Consider the following 20,427-nt stretch of genomic DNA (forward strand, 5'->3'; position numbering starts at 1 on the left):
TTGCAAGGAACATGGCATGCAGTGACGGGTAGCTCATATGCAAAAGAGAACATTGTTTAGAGCAGGTCTTTTGGTGAGATAATGTCTTTTGCTTCTGAGAAGCAGGCTGTCAGGAGGTTGCAATGGCACTGTTAGGCTCTGCATACCAAAGTGTGCTTTTTAAGGTGCCAGCTCATATAAAACGGATTAGAGAAGCCAGGAGGAAAATACCTGGCAAAAGAACTAAATTCAGACAGGTACTTTTAAAAGCTTTATTGTATTTTAAAGTTTAAGTAAAATAAATGAAAACTGAATGAAAAAGCAGGACTTGGTATGCATAGAGTATTTTATAGTTAAGGTACTATAGTATGCTTTTTAAAGATTATTTTCTACTGACATCAAGTAAAACTTGAATAATTTCAGAGCATTATAACTCCTCTGTCGTTTGTGAAGTTTTTCGCCCAGCAGTAGGGGTAATGTGCACTGCTTATGGCTATCCTGTGAAATGGTTTAAAAAGAGAAAGAGCTGCTTTCCTAAGAAGCTTTTGGAAAATCTAAGTTTTAGTTGCTCTGGTTTTTTTCTGATTTATAGGCTTTGCTGCCTTTTTTTTTTTTTTTTTTTTTTTCCTTATTGCTTTAGTTCTTCAGTCTATGTTAGGGCTGTGTAGCCATCTATGATTTTTTTGTCTGATTCCCCTTTTTGTAGGAAAATATTCTTTTTTTCTTCCTCAGATAATAATGATTCCTATTCCAGCATACACTTTTTTTTTTTTTCTCCTACTGCCTCAATTTTTGTTTCACCTGGAAGATCTAGTTGGAATGTGTGTGGAGAATCAAGCAATACCTGGTAGGTCGTTTTTGCAGGGGCATTGCCTTGGGCACAGCCATCTCTGTATTTTCTACCTTGTTATCCTGGATCAAGGCTGTCCAGAGCAATATATACTGCAATAGTGCACATCTCAATTGAAGAGTCTGCTGCAGTTCTGTGTCTTCTCCTTGGTCGCTCAGAGCAGAGGAGGAAACACTCAAAACATGTCCTGTTGGGGCAGAAATTCTTACTTTGTCAAACACTGAAAGTTTTGCACAGTATTGGCTTGTTCTGGAAAAAGAGGACAAGCCAGAAAGTATCTCCCAGATAAAACTCCAGAATGAATCAATAGGGCAGGTGAGCAGAAAGGATGGAGAGGTGCAGAGAGTAATTTTTTCCATTTAGGGTGAAAAAAACCCCACCCAAAAACCTCAGGGAAAAGCAACAAAGACATTCAAGACCACAAAGCAAGGATTTTTCTTTTCAAAGATTAAAACCAATGTTTGATATGAGATCAAGTGCTTTCTTTAGAGATTTTACATAAGGACAGAGGTCAATTATTTTTGATATGCAGGTGAATGGAGAGAATACTAAAACCATTTCTAAAAAAGCTAGGCAAAAAATGTGGTGGTGTTTTATGTGATGCTGCTCAAATGATGTCCAGATAGGTTGATCAAGCCTTCAGGGATGTGACCAATCATAATTCCTTCAAAGACAAGTTAGGAGAACTTTATATTTCAATGCAAAGAAAATATTTAAGTTTAGCGGACGTGTGTGCATGCTGACTCCATAAATTTTGATAGGAAAGAAATAAGAAAAAGTTGCAGGATTTTAAAAGTCTTCCTAACTATTTTTGTAATTTTGGTAATGGTACATCTGCCAGAATGGCTCACCAGACCCAGGTTTCAACGATTCAGGTCAGACACTGAAACATAAGAACTCTGTGTGGTTACTAACTAGTTGTATTACAGTGTTTATATAGTGTAGCACTTGGATGACTTACGAACATTAGGGCTTCTGTTGACTTAGCTATGTATAAAAATGTGTAAGTGTTCAGTTCCTGCCCCAGAGGTCACCATCATATACAGGTCACCATCTGCTTGGCCATGCAGGTTCCACAAGCTTCGTACTGTTCTGCATGTGAACTGGTTTGGTTACTTAGGAAGAAACAGGATGATTTGAAAATGTTTGGGCAGCAATACAGACCTAGATGTTAATGGACAATTTTACCTGCTACTAGAAGAGCAGAGATGCCTGAAACAAAACAGGGATTGCAGGATATTTTTTGAAGAGAAGCTCTGCTTTGGTGCCCTCTTTGTCTCAATAGTTTGGAATAAGTTGAAAAAGTATGGAAGTCTGTTTCCCTAAAACAATAAGATTTTTATCAGCATCTTCTTAAGCTGATGATTTTTTTCAAAAAGCAAGAGTACTCCTGTGCACAGATATATATATATATATGTATGTATATATATGTGTGTATATGTCTATGTCTGTATAAAGAAGTAGTAAATTTGCTGAATAACATGTTTCTTGTGACTCTTGGTCCTTCCTGTTTCTGACTTGAGAAATGTTATCAATTAGCCAGTCAATCTCTTGAAAAGGGCTTGGTGATTTTGGGGACATGGAAAGGTCTGTTCTTACAACGTTTTAGCTAACATTTGGTTACTAGTGGAGAGGTAAAATCTTAATGAAAAGGAAAGATGGATGGGCTTGGGTTGATGGAAGTACTGTTGAGCAAATCCAGGATGTAGCTGGTCTGCCAAGTTGAGAAACTCTAAGTGACCAAATTAGTCTCACATGTGATAAGACATCTTTATTCTCCAGGTGGGACACACCCAGAGTTTCCCTTAACTTGTTTTTAATTTGGTCCTGTTGAAATTATAAGACCAAACTATTAATTAGTTCATCCAGTTACTTCTCTGGTAGTGATCAGTCCTGTTGTTTCCATGAGAAGTGTATGAAAGTGTAATGAACACAGTTAAAACTTTGAAATAACTATTAATGGGAGCAGCTGCTTACATTCTGGATCAACTATTATTAAGCTTATCTCATTAATCAGGTGAGTTTTTACATCTGCTTCAAAAACAAGATTATTTTTAATGCCACTGAGGAGGTTCTAATAGGCATCTAATACAAGAGCATTTATGTGGATCTTAGTAACTGAACTGTATTTTATTTTCGCTGATCAGCAGACATCAATAAAATAGACTAATTTATTCCCTAACACAGGACAAAGGGTTCTTTTCTTCTTTTTAGTTGAACCCCTGCAGGTTCCATAAGAGAGAAAATTTTGTTAAGGTGTTATTTATACATTTTTCCCAATAGTATTTGTGATTATTCCCATGTCACAGAAAGAACAAAGTCAAGAAGCAAGTTCAGCAGATGGCAGTTTCAATGGGATACTTTTCTTTGATCACAAGCTAATAAGATTGCAGAATTTGAATAGAATTATTTGAAGGTTATTCATATAGGAGATTAATACTAGTAATATAGAGTAACATATATATATTTTTAATTAATGCTTAGTGCAAATTAGCCTTTAGGGTATAATGTCTGCTGAAGAACTCCTTTGCTGATCCGAAGTGTGAATTCCCCAGTTTCCAGATTTCATGTGTTACAAATGAGGAAGATATCAGGAGGAGAATTCTCAAGGTTACAAAAACAAAACAAAACAAATACAGCACATGGAAAACAAAACCTAACAGCCTCATGTTAATATTGTTCATAATGCCCCTTTAAATACATGCATTATACTAATACTGCTCATTCCCATGGAACTGGCATTATGAAAATCTTCCTTATTTGTTCTTCTGTGTGTGTATGCATTTTCTTTATCCTTTCTATGTATGTATAGATGCAGCGTACAGGTACAGAGAGAGAGAATGAGCATCTGTGTGTGTGTGTATGCTACTCAGTTCCTTTCACAGATGCATTCTTACACTGGCCTATTGTAAACCACAGGCTACTATTCCATTTCCTTTTACTGGGCATACTCTTTTCCTTTGATGTCTTTCCTTACACCACTTATAGTTGCTGTTATTTCCTATTAGTATGGAAAATTGTGTTCTTTTTTGTATGTGTGAGACGTATTATTAGAGTATTGAAAGACTCTTTTGCTGCAGCTGTGAATTACCATTATTTTAGGAAAGGATGTAACTGATTGCTATGGATTTTACAGTTCTGTTGGTCCTATGATGGTATATGGGATTTTCACTCTTTGCTTTCTGATTGTTTCCAGTGTTAAAGAGGAGACACAAGCATGTGAGGAGTGATGTATTATCAAGCTGAAGGTGCAGAAAATGGATTTCTGGAGCTTGTTAATATTTTGTAATAATTAGTTCTGTCCCAGCTTGCATATTGTTTTGCCCTGAAGGATCTGTGGAAATATGTGTTCACCTTGAGTCTTACACCATCACATAAATACACAGTGAATTAGCTAGGTGACTCACTGGATAATGTGAACTCACTTTATTGATGCAAAACCATATCATGTCTTTAAACATTTATTTTGAGTCCTTTTTACAGCACTTACTGGCATGGTTTTTGAAATCTGGTTGGTTTGACAGATGTAACAACTTATTGTATGAAGGTCTTACTATAATATTTATAAAGCAATATCTATTTTCCAACAAATGGTAATGAATGGTGGTTATATAGCAACAGGACAGAGTTTTAAAGTTCAACAGCTAATGTGTTGCAGAAAAATTATTTTAGATACTTTTGATTGCATGCTAGTTAATGTATTGTTGTGATAGATTAAAATTGAGAAATAAAAATGTGGTGGTACTGGTAACCCAGAGTACCCAGTAAAAGCACCCTGCAACGTACAGGAAACATTTCAAAGCAAAGCCTTGAAGTCTGACAATTGGATTAGTGTGGCAGTTTAACCTGCATCCCCAGTTAATCCCTCAGTGCATGCTGAAGCTGGCACCATTAGCCCTAATTTCCATTGAAGCAAGAGCAGGTGATCAGTCTAGAACAGAGGCTGGACTGCAGCAGTGTGTATCTGTTCAACACATTTATTTCTAGGCTTCCGTTTGTTGCCAGGATTTATCCAGCCCCTCAGAGCAGAGCAGCAAAGGGGGCCTGTGCTAGCCAGACTTGTTTCTTCCTTCCCACTGCTCCTGGAAGAGCAGAGCAAGGACAGTGGGAATGGGAGGAGGAGTACGGCTCTCTTCCCACCCTGGAGCTGCCGGGCTCCAGGGCCAGTTCTCTTGGCAGTTTTTCTGCCAGCAAGTTTGACCCTTGTTGACCAGGGACATTTAGATGAAGAATTTAGATGCAGAAGGTGAATTTAGATGCAGAAAGGAACAATTTCGCAGTTTGAAGAAACTGGAAGTGAAAATCCAAGGGAGAGGATGGAACGAGGACAGCAGAACACAGGGCAGGGAATCAGCAAGAAGTAAGTAAGGGAGTAAAATGCTTTAATAAAAGAAAGCAAAAATACTTGACAGAAATGAAAAAGCAGAAAGAATAAGGAGGAGTGATACCAAAATGTATGAAAATACTTACTCTGTGCATGGAATGCCACAGAGACACAAGGTTCACGTTGAATAAGTGAAAAAATAATTCCAGTATGCTTACCCTTTTTTGTAATTATTCAGGCTTTGCTTAGAAGGGAACAGTTTTAATGTGAAGTTCTAAATCTAAAAATAACAATGTTATTAAAATAATTTTTTACAAATTCTTATATATATTGTATGTAATACAAATAATCTATGTATTGTTTTGCACAAAAAAATAACTGATCAGAGATAAACTGGGATTATAGGATTGGAAAGGCTTGAAAATAATACAATTCAGTAATCAGAAATAATAATTATTTTTTTTCCCAATCTAAACCTCATCCTAAAATATTTTTCTGTAATTGCTCCATTTTATAGAGTAGGGTATTCCAAGGCAGATCTCAGAAACAGAGTACAGTGTATTTACAGATCATTGTTTGTCTTCATGTTGCAAAGCAACTTAAAATTTCAGATCTCTTCATCATGAAAGTAGGAGTTGTTATATGGTTTTAATTTTCCAGAGTTTGCTTTTTATTGCAAAATAATTTCACAAGGTGTTGTGAAGAAATTGCTGATAGTATTGAGGCAGAAAACCACAACATTTTGTTAGGGTCTCTGACAGCAACACAGATGGATCTGAAGAAGGGCCTACAGAGGGAAGACCACCTAGGCATTGGCAGTGCTGATGAGCAGAGCATGTCACTGATGTAGGTCACAGGAGTACTTTGTCTTCCTAGTGAAAAAGCAGACAGACAGACAGGAGGAGCTTTACCAGCTGAGCACTACATCACTTAGCAAATGTCAACAACCTGTAGCAAAGATGTTTGCTTCCCACTAATCTGTTGGAAAAAAGAAAAAAACATTTTGTTCACTTGGAACCTATGAAGCACACAAAGGGAAAGTCTGGCTTTACTGATGTGAGAACTTTGCTGTTGTCTTCCAGGAAACTGGACCTTTACCCTTCGATAGGTTGTTTAAAATTGCTAAAGGCATAGATGAGTAGTTCAGAAATACTAGTTATGCCTATAATTTTGGACCATGTCAGCTGTTATAACTTCACTCATTTTAAAGAAATGGAGAATTATAAACTACCAAACCAACCTTTTACTTGTTTTCAGAATATCTGTGCAAGCTAATTCAAAGTTTATTCTGTCTCTCCTATGAGCTTATTAGACAATATTTTGTAGTTCTCCAAGAGTAATGCTTTGTATCTAGTTGTCTATCTTAAATGAAAATGGCAGGTTTAACAAGCTGTATGTGTCCTTTGTGTATGTGTCTATCTGCACAAGGGTTGTGAGACCAAAAGCTTCCCTAGTGCAGGCCCCAGCGTGGCAATAAGCAGATGCCTAGGATAGAGTGGAGAGCAGGGGTAGCATAGACATCCCCATAATATTTTACCATCTCTGTCTGTGCTCAGCTCAAGAACTTCCAGAGCCAGACGAAACCATAAATCCACTGTAACTAATATGAGTATTTGACTTTATCTGAATAGGTGTATGACTGTATCTGGTTAGATAGATATCAACTTCAGTATATTTTAGAAAGCAGATCAGTGCCTGTTCAATACTTATGCTTAGACCAGTGTTCAGTTAAGAGAAAACAAATTGCCTCTTTTTCCATGTGTGCATAGTCCTCCCAAGAAGTAGGGTGACTGGCAGAAGGGCATTTGCCTTGTCACAGGTGTCGTTGGTGCAAGAAGGAATTGTGTCAGTTGTGTCATTGCCAGTCCAAAAGTATTTGCAAAGAGACTTTGATAAACTTCAAAATTAGTATAACTGATTTCTTCAGGATATTTCTAAAATGACTGCAACTCGCAGTCGGTTACCAGCTCTGTGTGAATACTATTTCACTGGGCTGTGTGTGAATAGGCAACAGCAGGTTATAGCAGAGCCCCCACAGGACACAGAGGAAAGCTTTTCTTTGAAAAGAAATACAAGAATGAAAATGTTACTGGAAATTATTCTGAAAGAGCCTCTGCTAGGGAGGAGAACAAATAGGGTGACCTGGCAGGTCCCTCCTGTTGCTGGTCTTGGATTCCTTGCCTTTAAACTCTTTATGTAGAATTGACAGTAGTTTTTCATCACCAAATAGTTAAAACATTGAATAGCTTTTCTTACTTTACTGCAGTGAAATGTGATTTTGTGAGTAATGTGGTAACAATAACTTCAGACTTGAACTTACTTTCCATGGTGATATGGCAGATAAACTGAGAGGCAAATTCCTTCTTAAAAAAAAAAAAAAAGAAAAAGAAAAATACCTCATTAAAGATTATGGTCACTTTTTGCTGTGTGTCTGCCCAGCACTTAGTGTGGAAATCTAATTTCTGAACATGTGGTTTATAAAAGTATTTTTTAATATTTTCTACTTATACTGTGCAGCTATATGATTTCTCTGGTGTCATCTGACATAGTTGCTCGGCTGAAGTTTCTTGACTGCCATAAGACAGATGGAATTTTTGTACTTGGGGTATTTTGTCTGGTGTGTGGTAGCAGGACAGAGCACAGCCATGCACACTCCATGTTTATCTGATTTTTGTATCAGATTTATACCACAGATAGATAGAAGTTTCCAAAAATAGTGCCTTAGGTTGGGTTCTTTGTTTCTTATCTGGAGTCCAATCTAGATTACTTAATAAATTTCCTGTATAGAGGAGTAAGCTTTTTTTTCTCTGTTGTTATTACTAATTTTTTGAAACGGAGTAGGGCTCTGTATGGATCCACAAACAAATACATTTGGAAAGAAGTGTGGGCCCGAGTTGTTATTCAGGCAAGCTGTGCTTGGGATGGGGCTGGGCAATGCCTCTTTGTCCACTGGTGGCACAGAAGGTCACAGGGCACTAGTGCTTTGGGTGCTTAGGTGCTGGGCTTTGTGTGCCTGAGTTCCAGTGACAGCCAGAAAGTAACGACACTATGGAGTGTTTTTTGTCTTCTTCCAAGGGTTGACCGTAATTAATTTTGAGAGATCATCCTGGCTTTTCACATAGTCTATTCCCTGCTGTTGCGTGAGTTACATGGAGATGTGTTCCTTCCTGGTCGTGATGTTTTCTCTGTTCTTTCTGTGGCATTAAGCAGTTTAAAACAGTCTTTTGCCTTTTGTACCATATAGTTTGTTACAGGATGTTGGCAAATACTCTGGGTTTTGGGACGTGTAGTACTGGAATAGATGCTGTGTGGTCTCATCTGGGCTAAACCTCTACAATGTGGGTTCATGCACTCAAGGGAGGCTTGTTTCTATAGCCCAGTGAGCCCCTTCCAGCCTTCAGTTCCTAAAATGGAAGCACAGAGAGCTCATGTGGCTTTGCTTGTCTTGAAAGCGTCTCAGAGCCATAGTGAGCTGTGTATTTTTGCTATCACCTGAGCAGTTAATAATTCTGGCTGAAGTGTGAGCAGGAAGGGCTGATGGCTGTTTCACTGCAGTGCCTTGAAGTCCCTGGCTGCTGTCATTTCTTCAGATGCTGGTTTAGCTGTGTCTCAGCTGGGCCTCCTGAATCATGAGGCAGTGTGAGTGCAAAGCTTGTGAGCTTTAGGGAATAAATTAGTGTATATATTGAGCAACCTGGTTCTTAGCCAGGCTGTTACTGCTACAGCAGTTGGTGTAACTGTTGGCTAACTCAGCTATGGCTGCAGTTACACTTCAGTGTCAGGCTTATCCATAAATTATGGATTTGTGTCCAGAGGCCTGGTTAAACTCTGAAAGTGCTGGGTATTTCTCCACAAAGGGTAGGTTCATGCTCAGGGACATCCTGCCTCATGCATAAACTTGTTACACTTCAGAGAGGAGGACTGGGCTGGTTTACCCACTTCTTCTTGATTGTAACTAGTAACTGCAAACTGGTAATTAACATTTTCCAAAACTCCTGAGAAAATAAATTTTATCTTAGTTCACCCTGAAGTCATTAAAACATTTTTAATGTGCTATTAACACAGGGACAAATTGCACCCTTAAACTGTAGTGAAATCTGTTAGATTCAGGTCACTAAATTAAAGCAGAGTGTGACTGAGAGGCACAGATCTGGAAGGACTGTGCAGTCCAGCCCTCTGCTTGGAGTTGCAATCAAGGTCATGTCACTTTGGATATTTTTGCATCATTGCTCTCATAGCTAATCAATAGTTTCTGACTTCAGAATCTATTGACTGGCTGATTATTGAATGAGAAGTAATTGCATAAGCTGAAGGGGAACATTTGCTGGGCTGGCATCCTTTGAGTGTGGTTATAGACCATGCTCTTCCTCAGGCATTCAGACATATTGTTTAACTTTGTGTATTTATCTTTTGCTTTGCAACTGTATTATCAGATATGGTGAAGGAAGCGAATTTTTTAAAGTATGAAGCAAAAAAAAGATTAAAATAAATGTCCAGAGGGTCACAATACATATGCTGTGCTTTTGAAGAAAATACGATGATATTGTCTAATGTGGCTTCTATTATTACCACATTTTTGTACTATCTAATGAACTAAAACAAGGTTCAGCAAAAGGTGACTTTTGCAATGAGAGTATTGTAACGAGTCTTCCTTAATACCTTGCAATTTAAATCAGGGACCATATGAAGTAAATCAGAAAAAAATCTTGGAAAAAATCTGCTACAAATGGGGTTGCTTTGTCTGCTGCAGCTCACAGTGCTATTAATCAGGCACAATTCCCCAAGGCATATATTATGTGATTCTGAAAGTTTTCCTGACTCTGCACTTACTGATTTTGCAAACTTACTGTTCCACTAACACTAACTTTTTGTACTTGGTGTTCTGTCATGAATTAGACATACAGGAAAGGAAAGATCAGAATGTTGTTTTGTTGATTTTTTTTTTTGCTGTTACCAGCTATTTGTTGTAGCAGATTCCACTCTAGTTCTGTAGATTCCAGGAAAACTTCTCTGCCACAATTCCTTTAGGAACAACAACAAAAATCTTTTTACCTGGAAGGGACCTCAGAAGGTCTGTAGTCCAACTGCCCAGCTCAAAGCAGGGTCAACAACAAATTCAGACCAGGTTGCTAGCGGCCTTTTGCAGTTGGATCTTGAAAACCTCCAAGGACAGAGACTGTGAAACCTCCCTGGGCCCCTGTTGCAGTGCTTAGTTATCCTTGTAGTGATTTTGGGGGGCTTATTTCCTTATGACCACTTTCGTTTTTTTTCTTGTTCTGTTGCTGTGCACCTCAAGTGAAGAGCCTGACTCCATTTTCTTGCTAACTTCCTTGTAGATATGGCAGGTGTCTAAGCCTTTTCTCACAGGGCATGTGCATCAAGTCCCTGCCCATCTTGTGTCTTAGTAAAGTTGATCACTATCCTTATAACTGGACAGCCCAAAACTAGACAAAATATTCCATGTGCAGCCTAGAGGTAAGGAGAATAATAGTTGCAGTTCTTGGTAACTGTTCAGTCCTGAAAAAGGACTGCATTTTGCAATTTCCTTATCATCTGCATTTTGGCTGTTTAATGTTAATGTATGGCTTTTATTTATAGAGAGATGTTTTCAGTGGTTTGCAGCATCACAGGGTCATTGGTCTTGGCTCTGGTAAATAAGGAAGTTGCAAAATTGTTCCTACAAGTCTTGAAGAGTAAGTCTTTTATCATATTACTTCAGTAGGGAGAAAACAGTATTCTGGAAATCAATACCTTTCAAGAAGACATAAGAGTTGTACTAGCTGAGTTCCTGACAGTAAGCATTCAGTGTTCTGTTGTGGCTGCGTGGATTTATAAACAGGAGTATTCTAGTATAGAAAGTATTTATTGCTACTGTAAACAAGTATCCCTTATCTGCAGCTGTAGCAGCTAAGAGGTTGCTGAAAAACTGGTCACAGTCAGAAACGAGGCTCAAAGTTAACCCAAACCTAGAGTCTGTTAAGCTCCATTCCCTGCAGAAAGTGTTAAATGCCACCTGTGGAAGCCTTGGGGGATGGCTTGTGGCTCTAGATCCGAAGCTACCACAGTTTTCCGCCTTTATTATCAGTGAGAACAAATTTCCATGAAATAAGTCCTTACACTTTTACACAGGATAAAATATTTGGTGTGGAAGAGGCTGACTGAGCTGTGAAGTAGGTGTTAATTTGCCTCCTCTGCAACTGACTGGTACTTATAGATTAAGTTGATACAGTTCTTGCAGTCATCAACAAACAGCTCAGTGCCCAAGAAACGACCTTTGCTGTGACTGTACTCCGTTAAGGAAGAATAATTTTAGTAAATATCCATCATGTTTTGGTATTATAATAAAGAAAGTGAGAAAGTTAACATGCAATGCTCCATTTTCTGTAAGCAGTAAACTGCTAATGAGCTGTTCTACATGGTGAATACTGGAAAAGTAGAAGATGGAGCTGCTGATTAGAAACATCTGCCTTTGTGTATTCTTATATTTAACTATATGGCTATTTACATGTCTTTTCTTCATATATACAAGCATATGTGTACATTGAAGCAAGCACATGGAAAAGATGCAAACCAGTGAGTCATTAACTTCTGGTTTCATTGATTTTCCCAGTTGTTTTTAAAAATTGTTTTCTTCAAGTTGTGGTTGAATTGTCCATTGGTGTTAAGAATGCACAGTGGTTAAATTGTGAGTACTTAGAGGCTGGCTTACCAAGACCAATCCTAACTGGAAAAGAACAGTGTTCTAAGCATTTGGCACAGAGCTCAGCAAGTACAAGAAACCAGCTTTGAATAGTCACCCAGACGTGTGGAAAGCAAAGACTGTGTCCCACCTGGTAAAACGTTGGCTGCCCCAGAGAAACCATTATAGGAAAGCTGAGAGTGTTTTATTAGGTTATGAGTGCATGTGAAATGAGCACTGGTAACAGCAGAAACACTGGTTATCTCTGTCATCCTCTTGTGCAGAAAGGAGGTCACAGATGGATTTGCAAGATAGGGCTTGTGAAAGGCAGTGCCTGCTTCCCAGCCCCAGGGACAGAGTGAAGCATCAGGCCAGGACACACACCCACAAACCCCCACCCACCAGCCCCACCGTGCAGAGCAAGCTGCAAAGCATCCTGTGATCTCTCTGTGGGCTGTGTGCATGCAGGGTGTGAAGGTGAAGGTGGGCCACAGTTCTCATGCCGTGAAGAAGTGACCTGGATTTCCAGTGAGGTTGGGACTTGAACAAAGCCCTAGTGCTGCTAGTGGTAAATCCTGTGACAACCCAACTGGTTTTGCTTTAGTCGAGGTCTGTGGTGTTAGTGTGTATTTCTGGTAGTTCGTGTTTGGAGCTGTTTCTTTTCCTTGCATTGTTCATAGCACTAAATCACAAAATCAGACTTCTGCAGGCCTTCTAGCTGGAGAGATACCTGTCATCCATCAGTACAGTAAAAATTGTGTGTACTGACATTTATTCCATGTTTCTGGTTGTTAATACACAAAGGAAGTCGCCAGATTTCCAGGCTTGGCATGCAACTGTGTTTGTGGTGTGAAAGCATCAGTCATGTTTTATTGAAGTGTTTTTCAGAAAATTTAATGTGGAAATGTAGTGAAATCTAATTAACTAGCAAAGCCTATTTGTAAACCACATTAAAGAGGTTTTGCTATTTCTGCTAAAAGTACTAATTATATTATGTGTCCTTTGCAAAGAATTTTAAACTTAATAAAATGGAATTAGTAAATGCATTGAATTGCAGCAGATAAATATTTATAGCGATTCCTAACAGTAGAATTTTAGAATAAACTATACTATACCCACTAAAATAAACTAATATTAGCTTAAAGCATCGTTTACAGGCTACTGTTGCTGAGTGTGCTGCATAAAATAGACCATGAAGTTAGTAGAGCCACACAGCAGGGGAGAGACATCGTCCTCAGTGCTGTGCAGAGCCAGGCTGAGCTTGCTCAGGGGTAGGAATCTGCCATCAGCTGTCATGCACCAGCCACCTGTGTTGCAGAACAGAAGCATAAACCTTTTTCTAGTAATTCTCAGCTGATAATAAATGAAGAAGGCTTCACTGAGCTACCTGATTTCTGAAGTGGTTTTCAAAGGCTTTTAACACCTCTCAACTGAGCATTGTTGTAATTTGTTATTACGTATCTTGTAGCTTTAAAAATAGACTGAAAACTTTTTAATTCCTCTTTTTATACATTTTTAAATGCCTCTTAATACTTACAAAGAAGTGTCTTTTTGATGGAAGAGCAGTTAAGTTAGTCCCACATGTTTGTCACTGGGCCTGCTGGGGCCAACAGGGGCTTTTTACTTTTATTCAAAGTAAAAAGTACCTTCTGAGCTTCCTCAGTATCAGAAAAAAAATACCTTCCCATATGTTGTCCTAGAAAAATTTTTTTTCAGTAAAAAGAAACAGTAAAGAACAGTAAAATATTTAGAAATTCTTTAGCCTGAACTTGGTGAAGAATTTTCCTGATTGTGCCACCACGTTCTTTGCAGAAGTGATAGCTCTTAGGGGAGCCTGGTGCTGCCAGATCATGCCAAGTGTGTTGGTATTAGAAATTATGAAGAAAATATGAAATATGCAGTTCTTGCTGTTTTCACTTTGCTGATGATTCATTTCCTGAATTACATGAGTGTCTGCATTTGGGCTGGTTTTGCCCAGCCTGTGTGTGCCACGGCAGCATGTGAAGCTGTTTTCAAAGGTTTTTCTACTCCCTGGCCCACTCAAGAAGTGGGAAGTTTGTTCATCATGTATTTAAAATATACTAGTGTAAGATTGCCAGCATAAGAAAATATTAGCCTAAAAGTACCTCAGTTAAAATTAGGAGAGCCTTAACAAATAAATTATAGTAGGCCTGCTGGGACATAATTTTTGGACAGTTTACCATGTAGTCATCATTAATAATCATGTGTTTTTGGGCTTTTTTACCAGACTTTGGTGAGTCCTGCAGAAATCAGAGAATAAAAATACCTTTCCAGTTTTCTGTGTTCCTCATCAGTCCCCTACAATTACAACAACACTCAGAATTTAAGAAAATAATTCTAAAATAAGAGAATTAGTTTTGAATTTGATTAATTAAATTGCTGTCTTCTGTAGCTTTTTAATGTTTTTGCAATAGGGGTAGAAGTCACTTTTAATTAAATGGTGTCATTTAATACAGACTTTTATTGAAAGAAGTAATCAGACAGAAGAGAGATCTGCCAGCATGTAGCTATGGCTTTTTCTCTTCGCTGTTGCTATGGAGAATCATATAAATATTTGTATCACAAACTAATTTTACTTCCTTTATAGATGGCATGGAAATACAGATAAAAATAGTAAAGAAGAGTTATTGTAGGTGTATTTTATCATGCAGAGTAATGTTTTGGAATGGGTTCAGGCACAGACTGGCAGCAAAGGAAAGTTAGAAGGTGCCGTGTTAAAACAATCTGAGATCTTTATGTTATGGAATAGAGACTGAATTAAAGCATCCACTGTATTTGCTGTTTCCTCCTTTCCAATCTTATTAATTATTTTGTCTTTCTAATAGCTCGTGTGTACTGAGCCATTTGTATAAAATTAAGTGCAGGCATAAAAGAAGGAACTTTAACTGAGAAGGGTCCATCCACCTCTGGGTGGATGATACGGAAACTATACAACTGCTTAGGAGGTGGAAGATGCATAAATAGTTTCTTCATATGATCACTCACATTTTTTTTCATGTCCAGCCTTTTTTTGTCTATCAAATTGCCTCGGAGGCAGCAGTCATGCTGGACACCAGCAGTGGATTCCAGCAGTGTTGTGTATCTCCTTGCCTTTGCTCCTCACCCTGTCCTTTGGGCTGCTCTCCATCTAGTCTCCTTCCTTTGCTGTTGTCTCCATCTTTTTTGGGAAGGACTTAAGTCAGTGTAATTATTTTCTAGTATATCAGGGTGGTTTCCAGCCTTCTAAATGTTGCAAGGCCCTTAGCTGATGACCGCAGGTGATGTGTGAGAGTTTAAACTCTGCTCTTCTTGCCTCTGTGATTTCTGTGTTATGGAACATCCTCTCTAACCAGAAGCTTCAAAGAATGGCTGGGGTTTCTCTTACTCAGCAGATATTTTCGATGCCTGGAATTGTTATTCTGGTTTCCCATCAAGATCTCTCTGGTGAAGTCCTAAGATAATGAAAACAAAAACAGCCACAGGACTGGAAATAATGTATCACCATAGCAGTCCGCTACCTCTTATATCACAGGATGTTTGTGTTCAATTCAGCAGCAAAAAACCTGAGCATTACAGAAATACTGGAAAACAGTCACAGCTTAACATTTGTGCAATGGGTATTGGGGTAGTGTTGTGTCAGTAGTTCATTGACCTTTTAAGATCTTTTAAAAACCTACATTTTAAGGCTGAAAGACTTAAGATTTTTCTAAAAATCGTAAGTATTTATCTACAGTATGGAAGAATTCACAGTGAACTAAAGTTTTATATCAGTAAAGAATGTACCTTAAAAATGTGCACACCACTTGGCCAGTAGATACATACTCCAACTGACTGAGCAAACTGCATTTGTGTCTTCAGAATGAGTATCTGCTATAACAAGGAAAAATTAATAATACTGTTTTTTTGAATTCCCTTCTGTCTGAGATTGTGATATCATACATGCCCTTCTTTATGGTGAGCATTTTGCCTATCATAGGCAAAATCATTAGTTATCTCAAAGAACCATCCTGTATTTTCATAAATACATAAGATTCAGAGATAAGCATCCTTAATTCCAGCCTGGTATTGTTGTCTTCCTAAGTTGTCAGAGCACATTTCCAGGGAAGCCCAGCAGCTGTGCCTGCCTGTGCTTAATGCTGGTTTTTGAGGTAACAGCCGGTGCTGCTTAAGAAGAGAAGTAGTGACAGCCAGGTGTCCTGCACACAGGTGTGGCCAGCAGGAGGGGCCAGGGATTTTGGGAGCAGGGGTGGCAATGCCAGCTGGTGCAGTGCACAGTCTAGGAGTGGCAGAAGACAGTTCCAATGCAACAGCCATTTCCCCCCAGCTTTTCATGTCGCCATTCTTAGAGCTGTGCCCTCTGGTCATGAGTCTGAAGGAGAAGGGTTGGTTGTTTTTTTTAACATATCCCAGTAATTTCAGAGCAAAGCATTATTCATCACAAAAAAAAAAATTAGTTAACTTAAAAATTGCATAATCTCATGGTGGGAAAAGCAGTGCCTCTGTTAAAACTGTGTCATTTGTAAAGTCAGGCGTGACAGATTCGTGGTTTTGTTTTTAACCACTGAAGCTTGTGTTAATTATTTTGTGTCGGTTTGTTGTTCAGTTGAATTCAGAAGTGCCCTGCTTTTGGATTTGGCTGTTTTGTGTAATTCTTCGTGCTGCCACTGCACTTAGCCTGCCTCTTCTTTCTCTCCCTTCCCTCACAGCAAATGAAGCTGGCGGCTGAGTCACTGAAGGAGTGAACACCAAGGAAGGAGGATGACTAAAGCTGTCACATGCGGGCATGGGCACTTCTGCATTTAAGATGGTGTGTAGTTCTCTGTGTGCACTCCACCATCTCTTCAGTAGGTGGCACCTGCTTATATGACACTTGGTATATACTCTCTGCCTGACACCACAATAAAAGGTATTTTCTCCAGCTCTCTTTGCTTCTCATGTGCAATTGGTGAACACCAAATGAAGCACTCCAGCTTATGCTAAGTCTGGTGAAAAATCTGCCAGGCTCACTGTGCTTTCAGTGATTGAAAACAGATTCTGTGGGTAAGCATCCAGAAGCTAACTAGAGTTTTCAACTGTAACTTTGTGAAAGAAAGAAAAAAAAAAGAAGGTAAACTAGCATATAATTCACAGTGTCCTGTCTCTTTGGGGTTGCTGCCTCTTTTGTTCCTTTATTACAATAGCTAATCAATACTGTATTATTTCAGAGTGCTTATGAGCTGCTGTTTGCACATGGCACATTAATTTAAATATTTTATACGTTGCATAACGATATACATGGTTGTTCCCTATATGATCTGAGAAATATTTGAACATACATATTGTAAAGTATGCATTATACACTCCTTTGTGTGAGTTATCTAAATAAGCCGCAGCTAAAACCTTTTCAAAAGTTGGGCAAAGAGCATTCAGTAGGAAACAGATTGCTGAGCAGTAATTTATGAAGTGTATTTATTTTTTAATTTACATTAGGCTTTGGTGTCACAGTCCTGGCTCCTGAACTTCATTCTTGTAAGATGGATCTTTTGATTATACAGACTGATAATTACAGATCAATTAAACTTGATACTCAATATACAAGTACTCGTGGATATAGTGAAAACCTGATTTTTGTCTTGCATTTCATAAATAGGTAATTTTTCTGATGTTTCATTGTTTTCTGACAGTAATAGGACCAAAATCTACAGTGTTTGCTCCCCTGACCTTGAGACAATTTATTCTCTCCTACTGTGACCTTCAGATTTGATAGATGTAACTTACCTATATGCAATACTAGCTGGAATTCTGTTTGGAAAAATCTGCTGTTATAATAATTGAGGTATTTGCCTACTTTGCACATTTCAGATTTCTGCCACAGGGCCCCCACAGCAGAGTAATTATAACTAAGCCAAAATAATGTGTTCTGTCTGGAACTTAAAAATAGCATTTCTCCAACTCTGCAAGCCTGACCCAGTAAGAATTGACTCCATTCCCTTGGGAAGAGGAGCAAAACCAGGCTATGGCTGCTCTTTCTGTTCCTGCTTCTCCTGCTGTGCATCCCCCACTCCGCTGCTATTTCAGGGGTATCTCACGGGCTGCTGCTGTTTCACTGCCTGTTGCTGAAACTGCAGCAGGGTTGTGGTTGCACAGGCTCTGCCCTCAGCAAGGATCTCTGAGGGACAAATGTCTCCCTTCCTGTAGCATGGTAGAGATCCCCAAAATGAAGCTGATTTGAGGAGATGACTGGCGTATTCTCCACAAAAGTTTTGCAGTTTCTTGCCCACTTTCATCTGAAGTAGCTCATGTTTGTTCAAGCCTAGGCGGTGTTTTTGAGGGAACAGTTAAGGAGAAGAAAAATCTGTGGGATGGGATTCTGGTGCAATATGTTCTTGAGAGCTTGTTGTAGATGAAGAGATTCTGCTGGTCTGTTAAATGTGCTGGTTTGTGAGCTTGAAGTTGGCGTGTTTTGCTGATAGCAACTGTATCAGGTGTCTGGAATAATTTTCTAAGCTGGGTTGGAAAATGAATGGAGTCATGTCTCAGCTGTGATCATGTGGAAAAAAAAGTAATGATTTCTACAAAACTGACTTTGTGGTTGTCCTTGTGGACCTTCCATTCTCCTGTTTCCTGTAGACTAACAGGAAAATCACTGGTATGGTTTAAGCAGCCACTGACCTAAGTGACATTAGCTGTTGCCTTTGCCTCGGGCAAATCCCTTCAGTTCTGCTTAGTTTCCTTACCTATAAATGGGGATAATACGGTTTGTTAGGTGGATTCTTCACCTAAAGCTAGTAAGTTTGGAGGAATGAAGACTTTCCATAGTGTGAGTGAGAGAAAGCATGGTAATCTTCTGTTTTATAAGGTTAGGATTTGTTCTAGATACATCACAGCTGCTACACAAACATGATGGGGGTTTTGTCATAAGCATCACTTTAGCTTGCTGAGAAATGTTACCTGTATATTGCCAAATATTTCTGTCACTGAACTGATATTTAGCTCCTATTCCTCTGAAAGTTGCTCTTTGTCCTTGATACTGAATTTATATTGGGTTTTGCTTTGTTTGTTGTTTGTTTCTTTACATCCGTGATGTCACCTGTTTTCCTTTCTTAGTTGAGAGAAAAAATGTTTCTCTCTATGCTTTTTCAAATGTCTCCATATTGTTTTCTTTCTGTCTGTTGTAGGTGCATCTAAAAATTGTGGGATGCTAGGGATGAAATGTACTGACAAAAAGTCTTTTGTCAGATGAAGATATTAGACTGAATAAATATTTACCTGTAACTGCCATTCACAATCTGTGACATCTGTGTGTCTGTTCCCATCTGGGTAAGTGTGTCCCCAGGGCACATGGGTGTGCAGCCCTCATTGTCCCATTGTGCTCAGGCCAGCCCCTGGTGCAGAGCTGACCTGCAAGGCTGTTGTCCTGTTTTCCTCAGCATGCAATAGAGGAGGGCAAAGGGGGACGTGCACTGCAGTGAAAGCAGCAAAGCCACCTGGATCAGGAGTGTTTGGTTCTCCATAAGGGTCTTCTGTCTCCTTCCTTGGGGTCACTGAGCAGTTATATAGGGTGACAGCTGAAGCTGCAGCTCATGCCCTTTGAGCAAATGGTGGTGAGTCCATGGGGGGTTGGGAAAAGCCTGAACAGGCTCTGAGTGGCTTCCTTGGGACTAGGCATGGACCCATTCACGCTTTGCCTTTGCCTCCTTCCTGGGCAGCGAGTGCATCCCTGGAGGTCGATGGCACAGTTTGTTACCCACATAGAGAGAGCACTCCAGAGACAGCCTTGGCTCTGGGCCTTTCAGGAGTGAAGGCAAACAGACTTGGGTCTGTGGCAGTTCTTCTGATGCCTGGGTCTAAGAAACAGAGTAAGTGCATCTCTGATCTAAAGCTTTAGGCAGGAACCTAGGATAAGTCTGGAGACATCCTGCTGGGGAAGACTGCATAGGCATAGCCTGTACCTATCCATAAGGGTTGGGTTTTACATGGCTCTTTAGCAGCAGCAGTTACTACCAATTTTTAAGCTGGAAAAGGGCAGTTATAAATAATATACTGGTGATACTGAAGTTCTCTCATTAGGTACATTGTGAGCCACAGGTCTAGTTGTGTGGCCTGGAGGGATCTGCTGACTCAAGTTCTCCACTGTATTTGTTGGACTGCCACACCTTCTGTGAACTTGACAAGAGAAGAGGAAAACACTGGGATCGTTACATGAGGAAAGGTTCCTCTGTAAGCAGGCAAGCAGGTCCAGTTATTTTAGACTACCATGGTCTGAGAGAATCAATCTCAAATCTCACTCAGGACTCAAACCAACTGAGAATTTACTTCCTTATTCAAATAAGCAAAGCCAGTGGGAACCATACCTACTGCCACCATGTGTGTTCTTCTGGAAATCTCTCCCGTGTTTCATCCCAGAGTCAGGGGCGAGAGTCAGCATCAGGCTGGAGCTGGCAGCAAAGCCTGGTATCTCACCTGTCAGCTCTGAAGTCAGATGCCCTCAGAGAGGAGGGCTCTCTCTGCATCCCACTGCTTGATACAAAACATGGTGACGACGGCAGCTGTCATCACTGGTCTGACAAGGGCAATCCTGGGCAGGCTGTAAGAGAGCTTGGAGCTCCCGGGGCG

General features: G+C 39.5%; 1 protein-coding gene across 2 annotated transcripts in view; it reads left to right on the top strand.

Moving 5' to 3' along the window:
- Positions 1–19,092, top strand: part of ANO10 (anoctamin 10) — a 127,651-nt gene extending 108,559 nt beyond the window's left edge. For both annotated transcript variants that reach the window (XM_051610593.1, XM_051610594.1), the window contains one exon: positions 16,539–19,092. In XM_051610593.1, coding sequence (XP_051466553.1) covers positions 16,539–16,574 — 36 coding nt within the window. In that variant the 3' untranslated portion in view covers positions 16,575–19,092. The remainder of the gene's footprint in view (positions 1–16,538) is intronic.
- Positions 19,093–20,427: the final 1,335 nt, after the last annotated feature.

The sequence above is a fragment of the Apus apus genome, chromosome 2, assembly GCF_020740795.1.
Source record: "Apus apus isolate bApuApu2 chromosome 2, bApuApu2.pri.cur, whole genome shotgun sequence".
Classification (NCBI taxonomy): Eukaryota; Metazoa; Chordata; class Aves; order Apodiformes; family Apodidae; genus Apus; species Apus apus.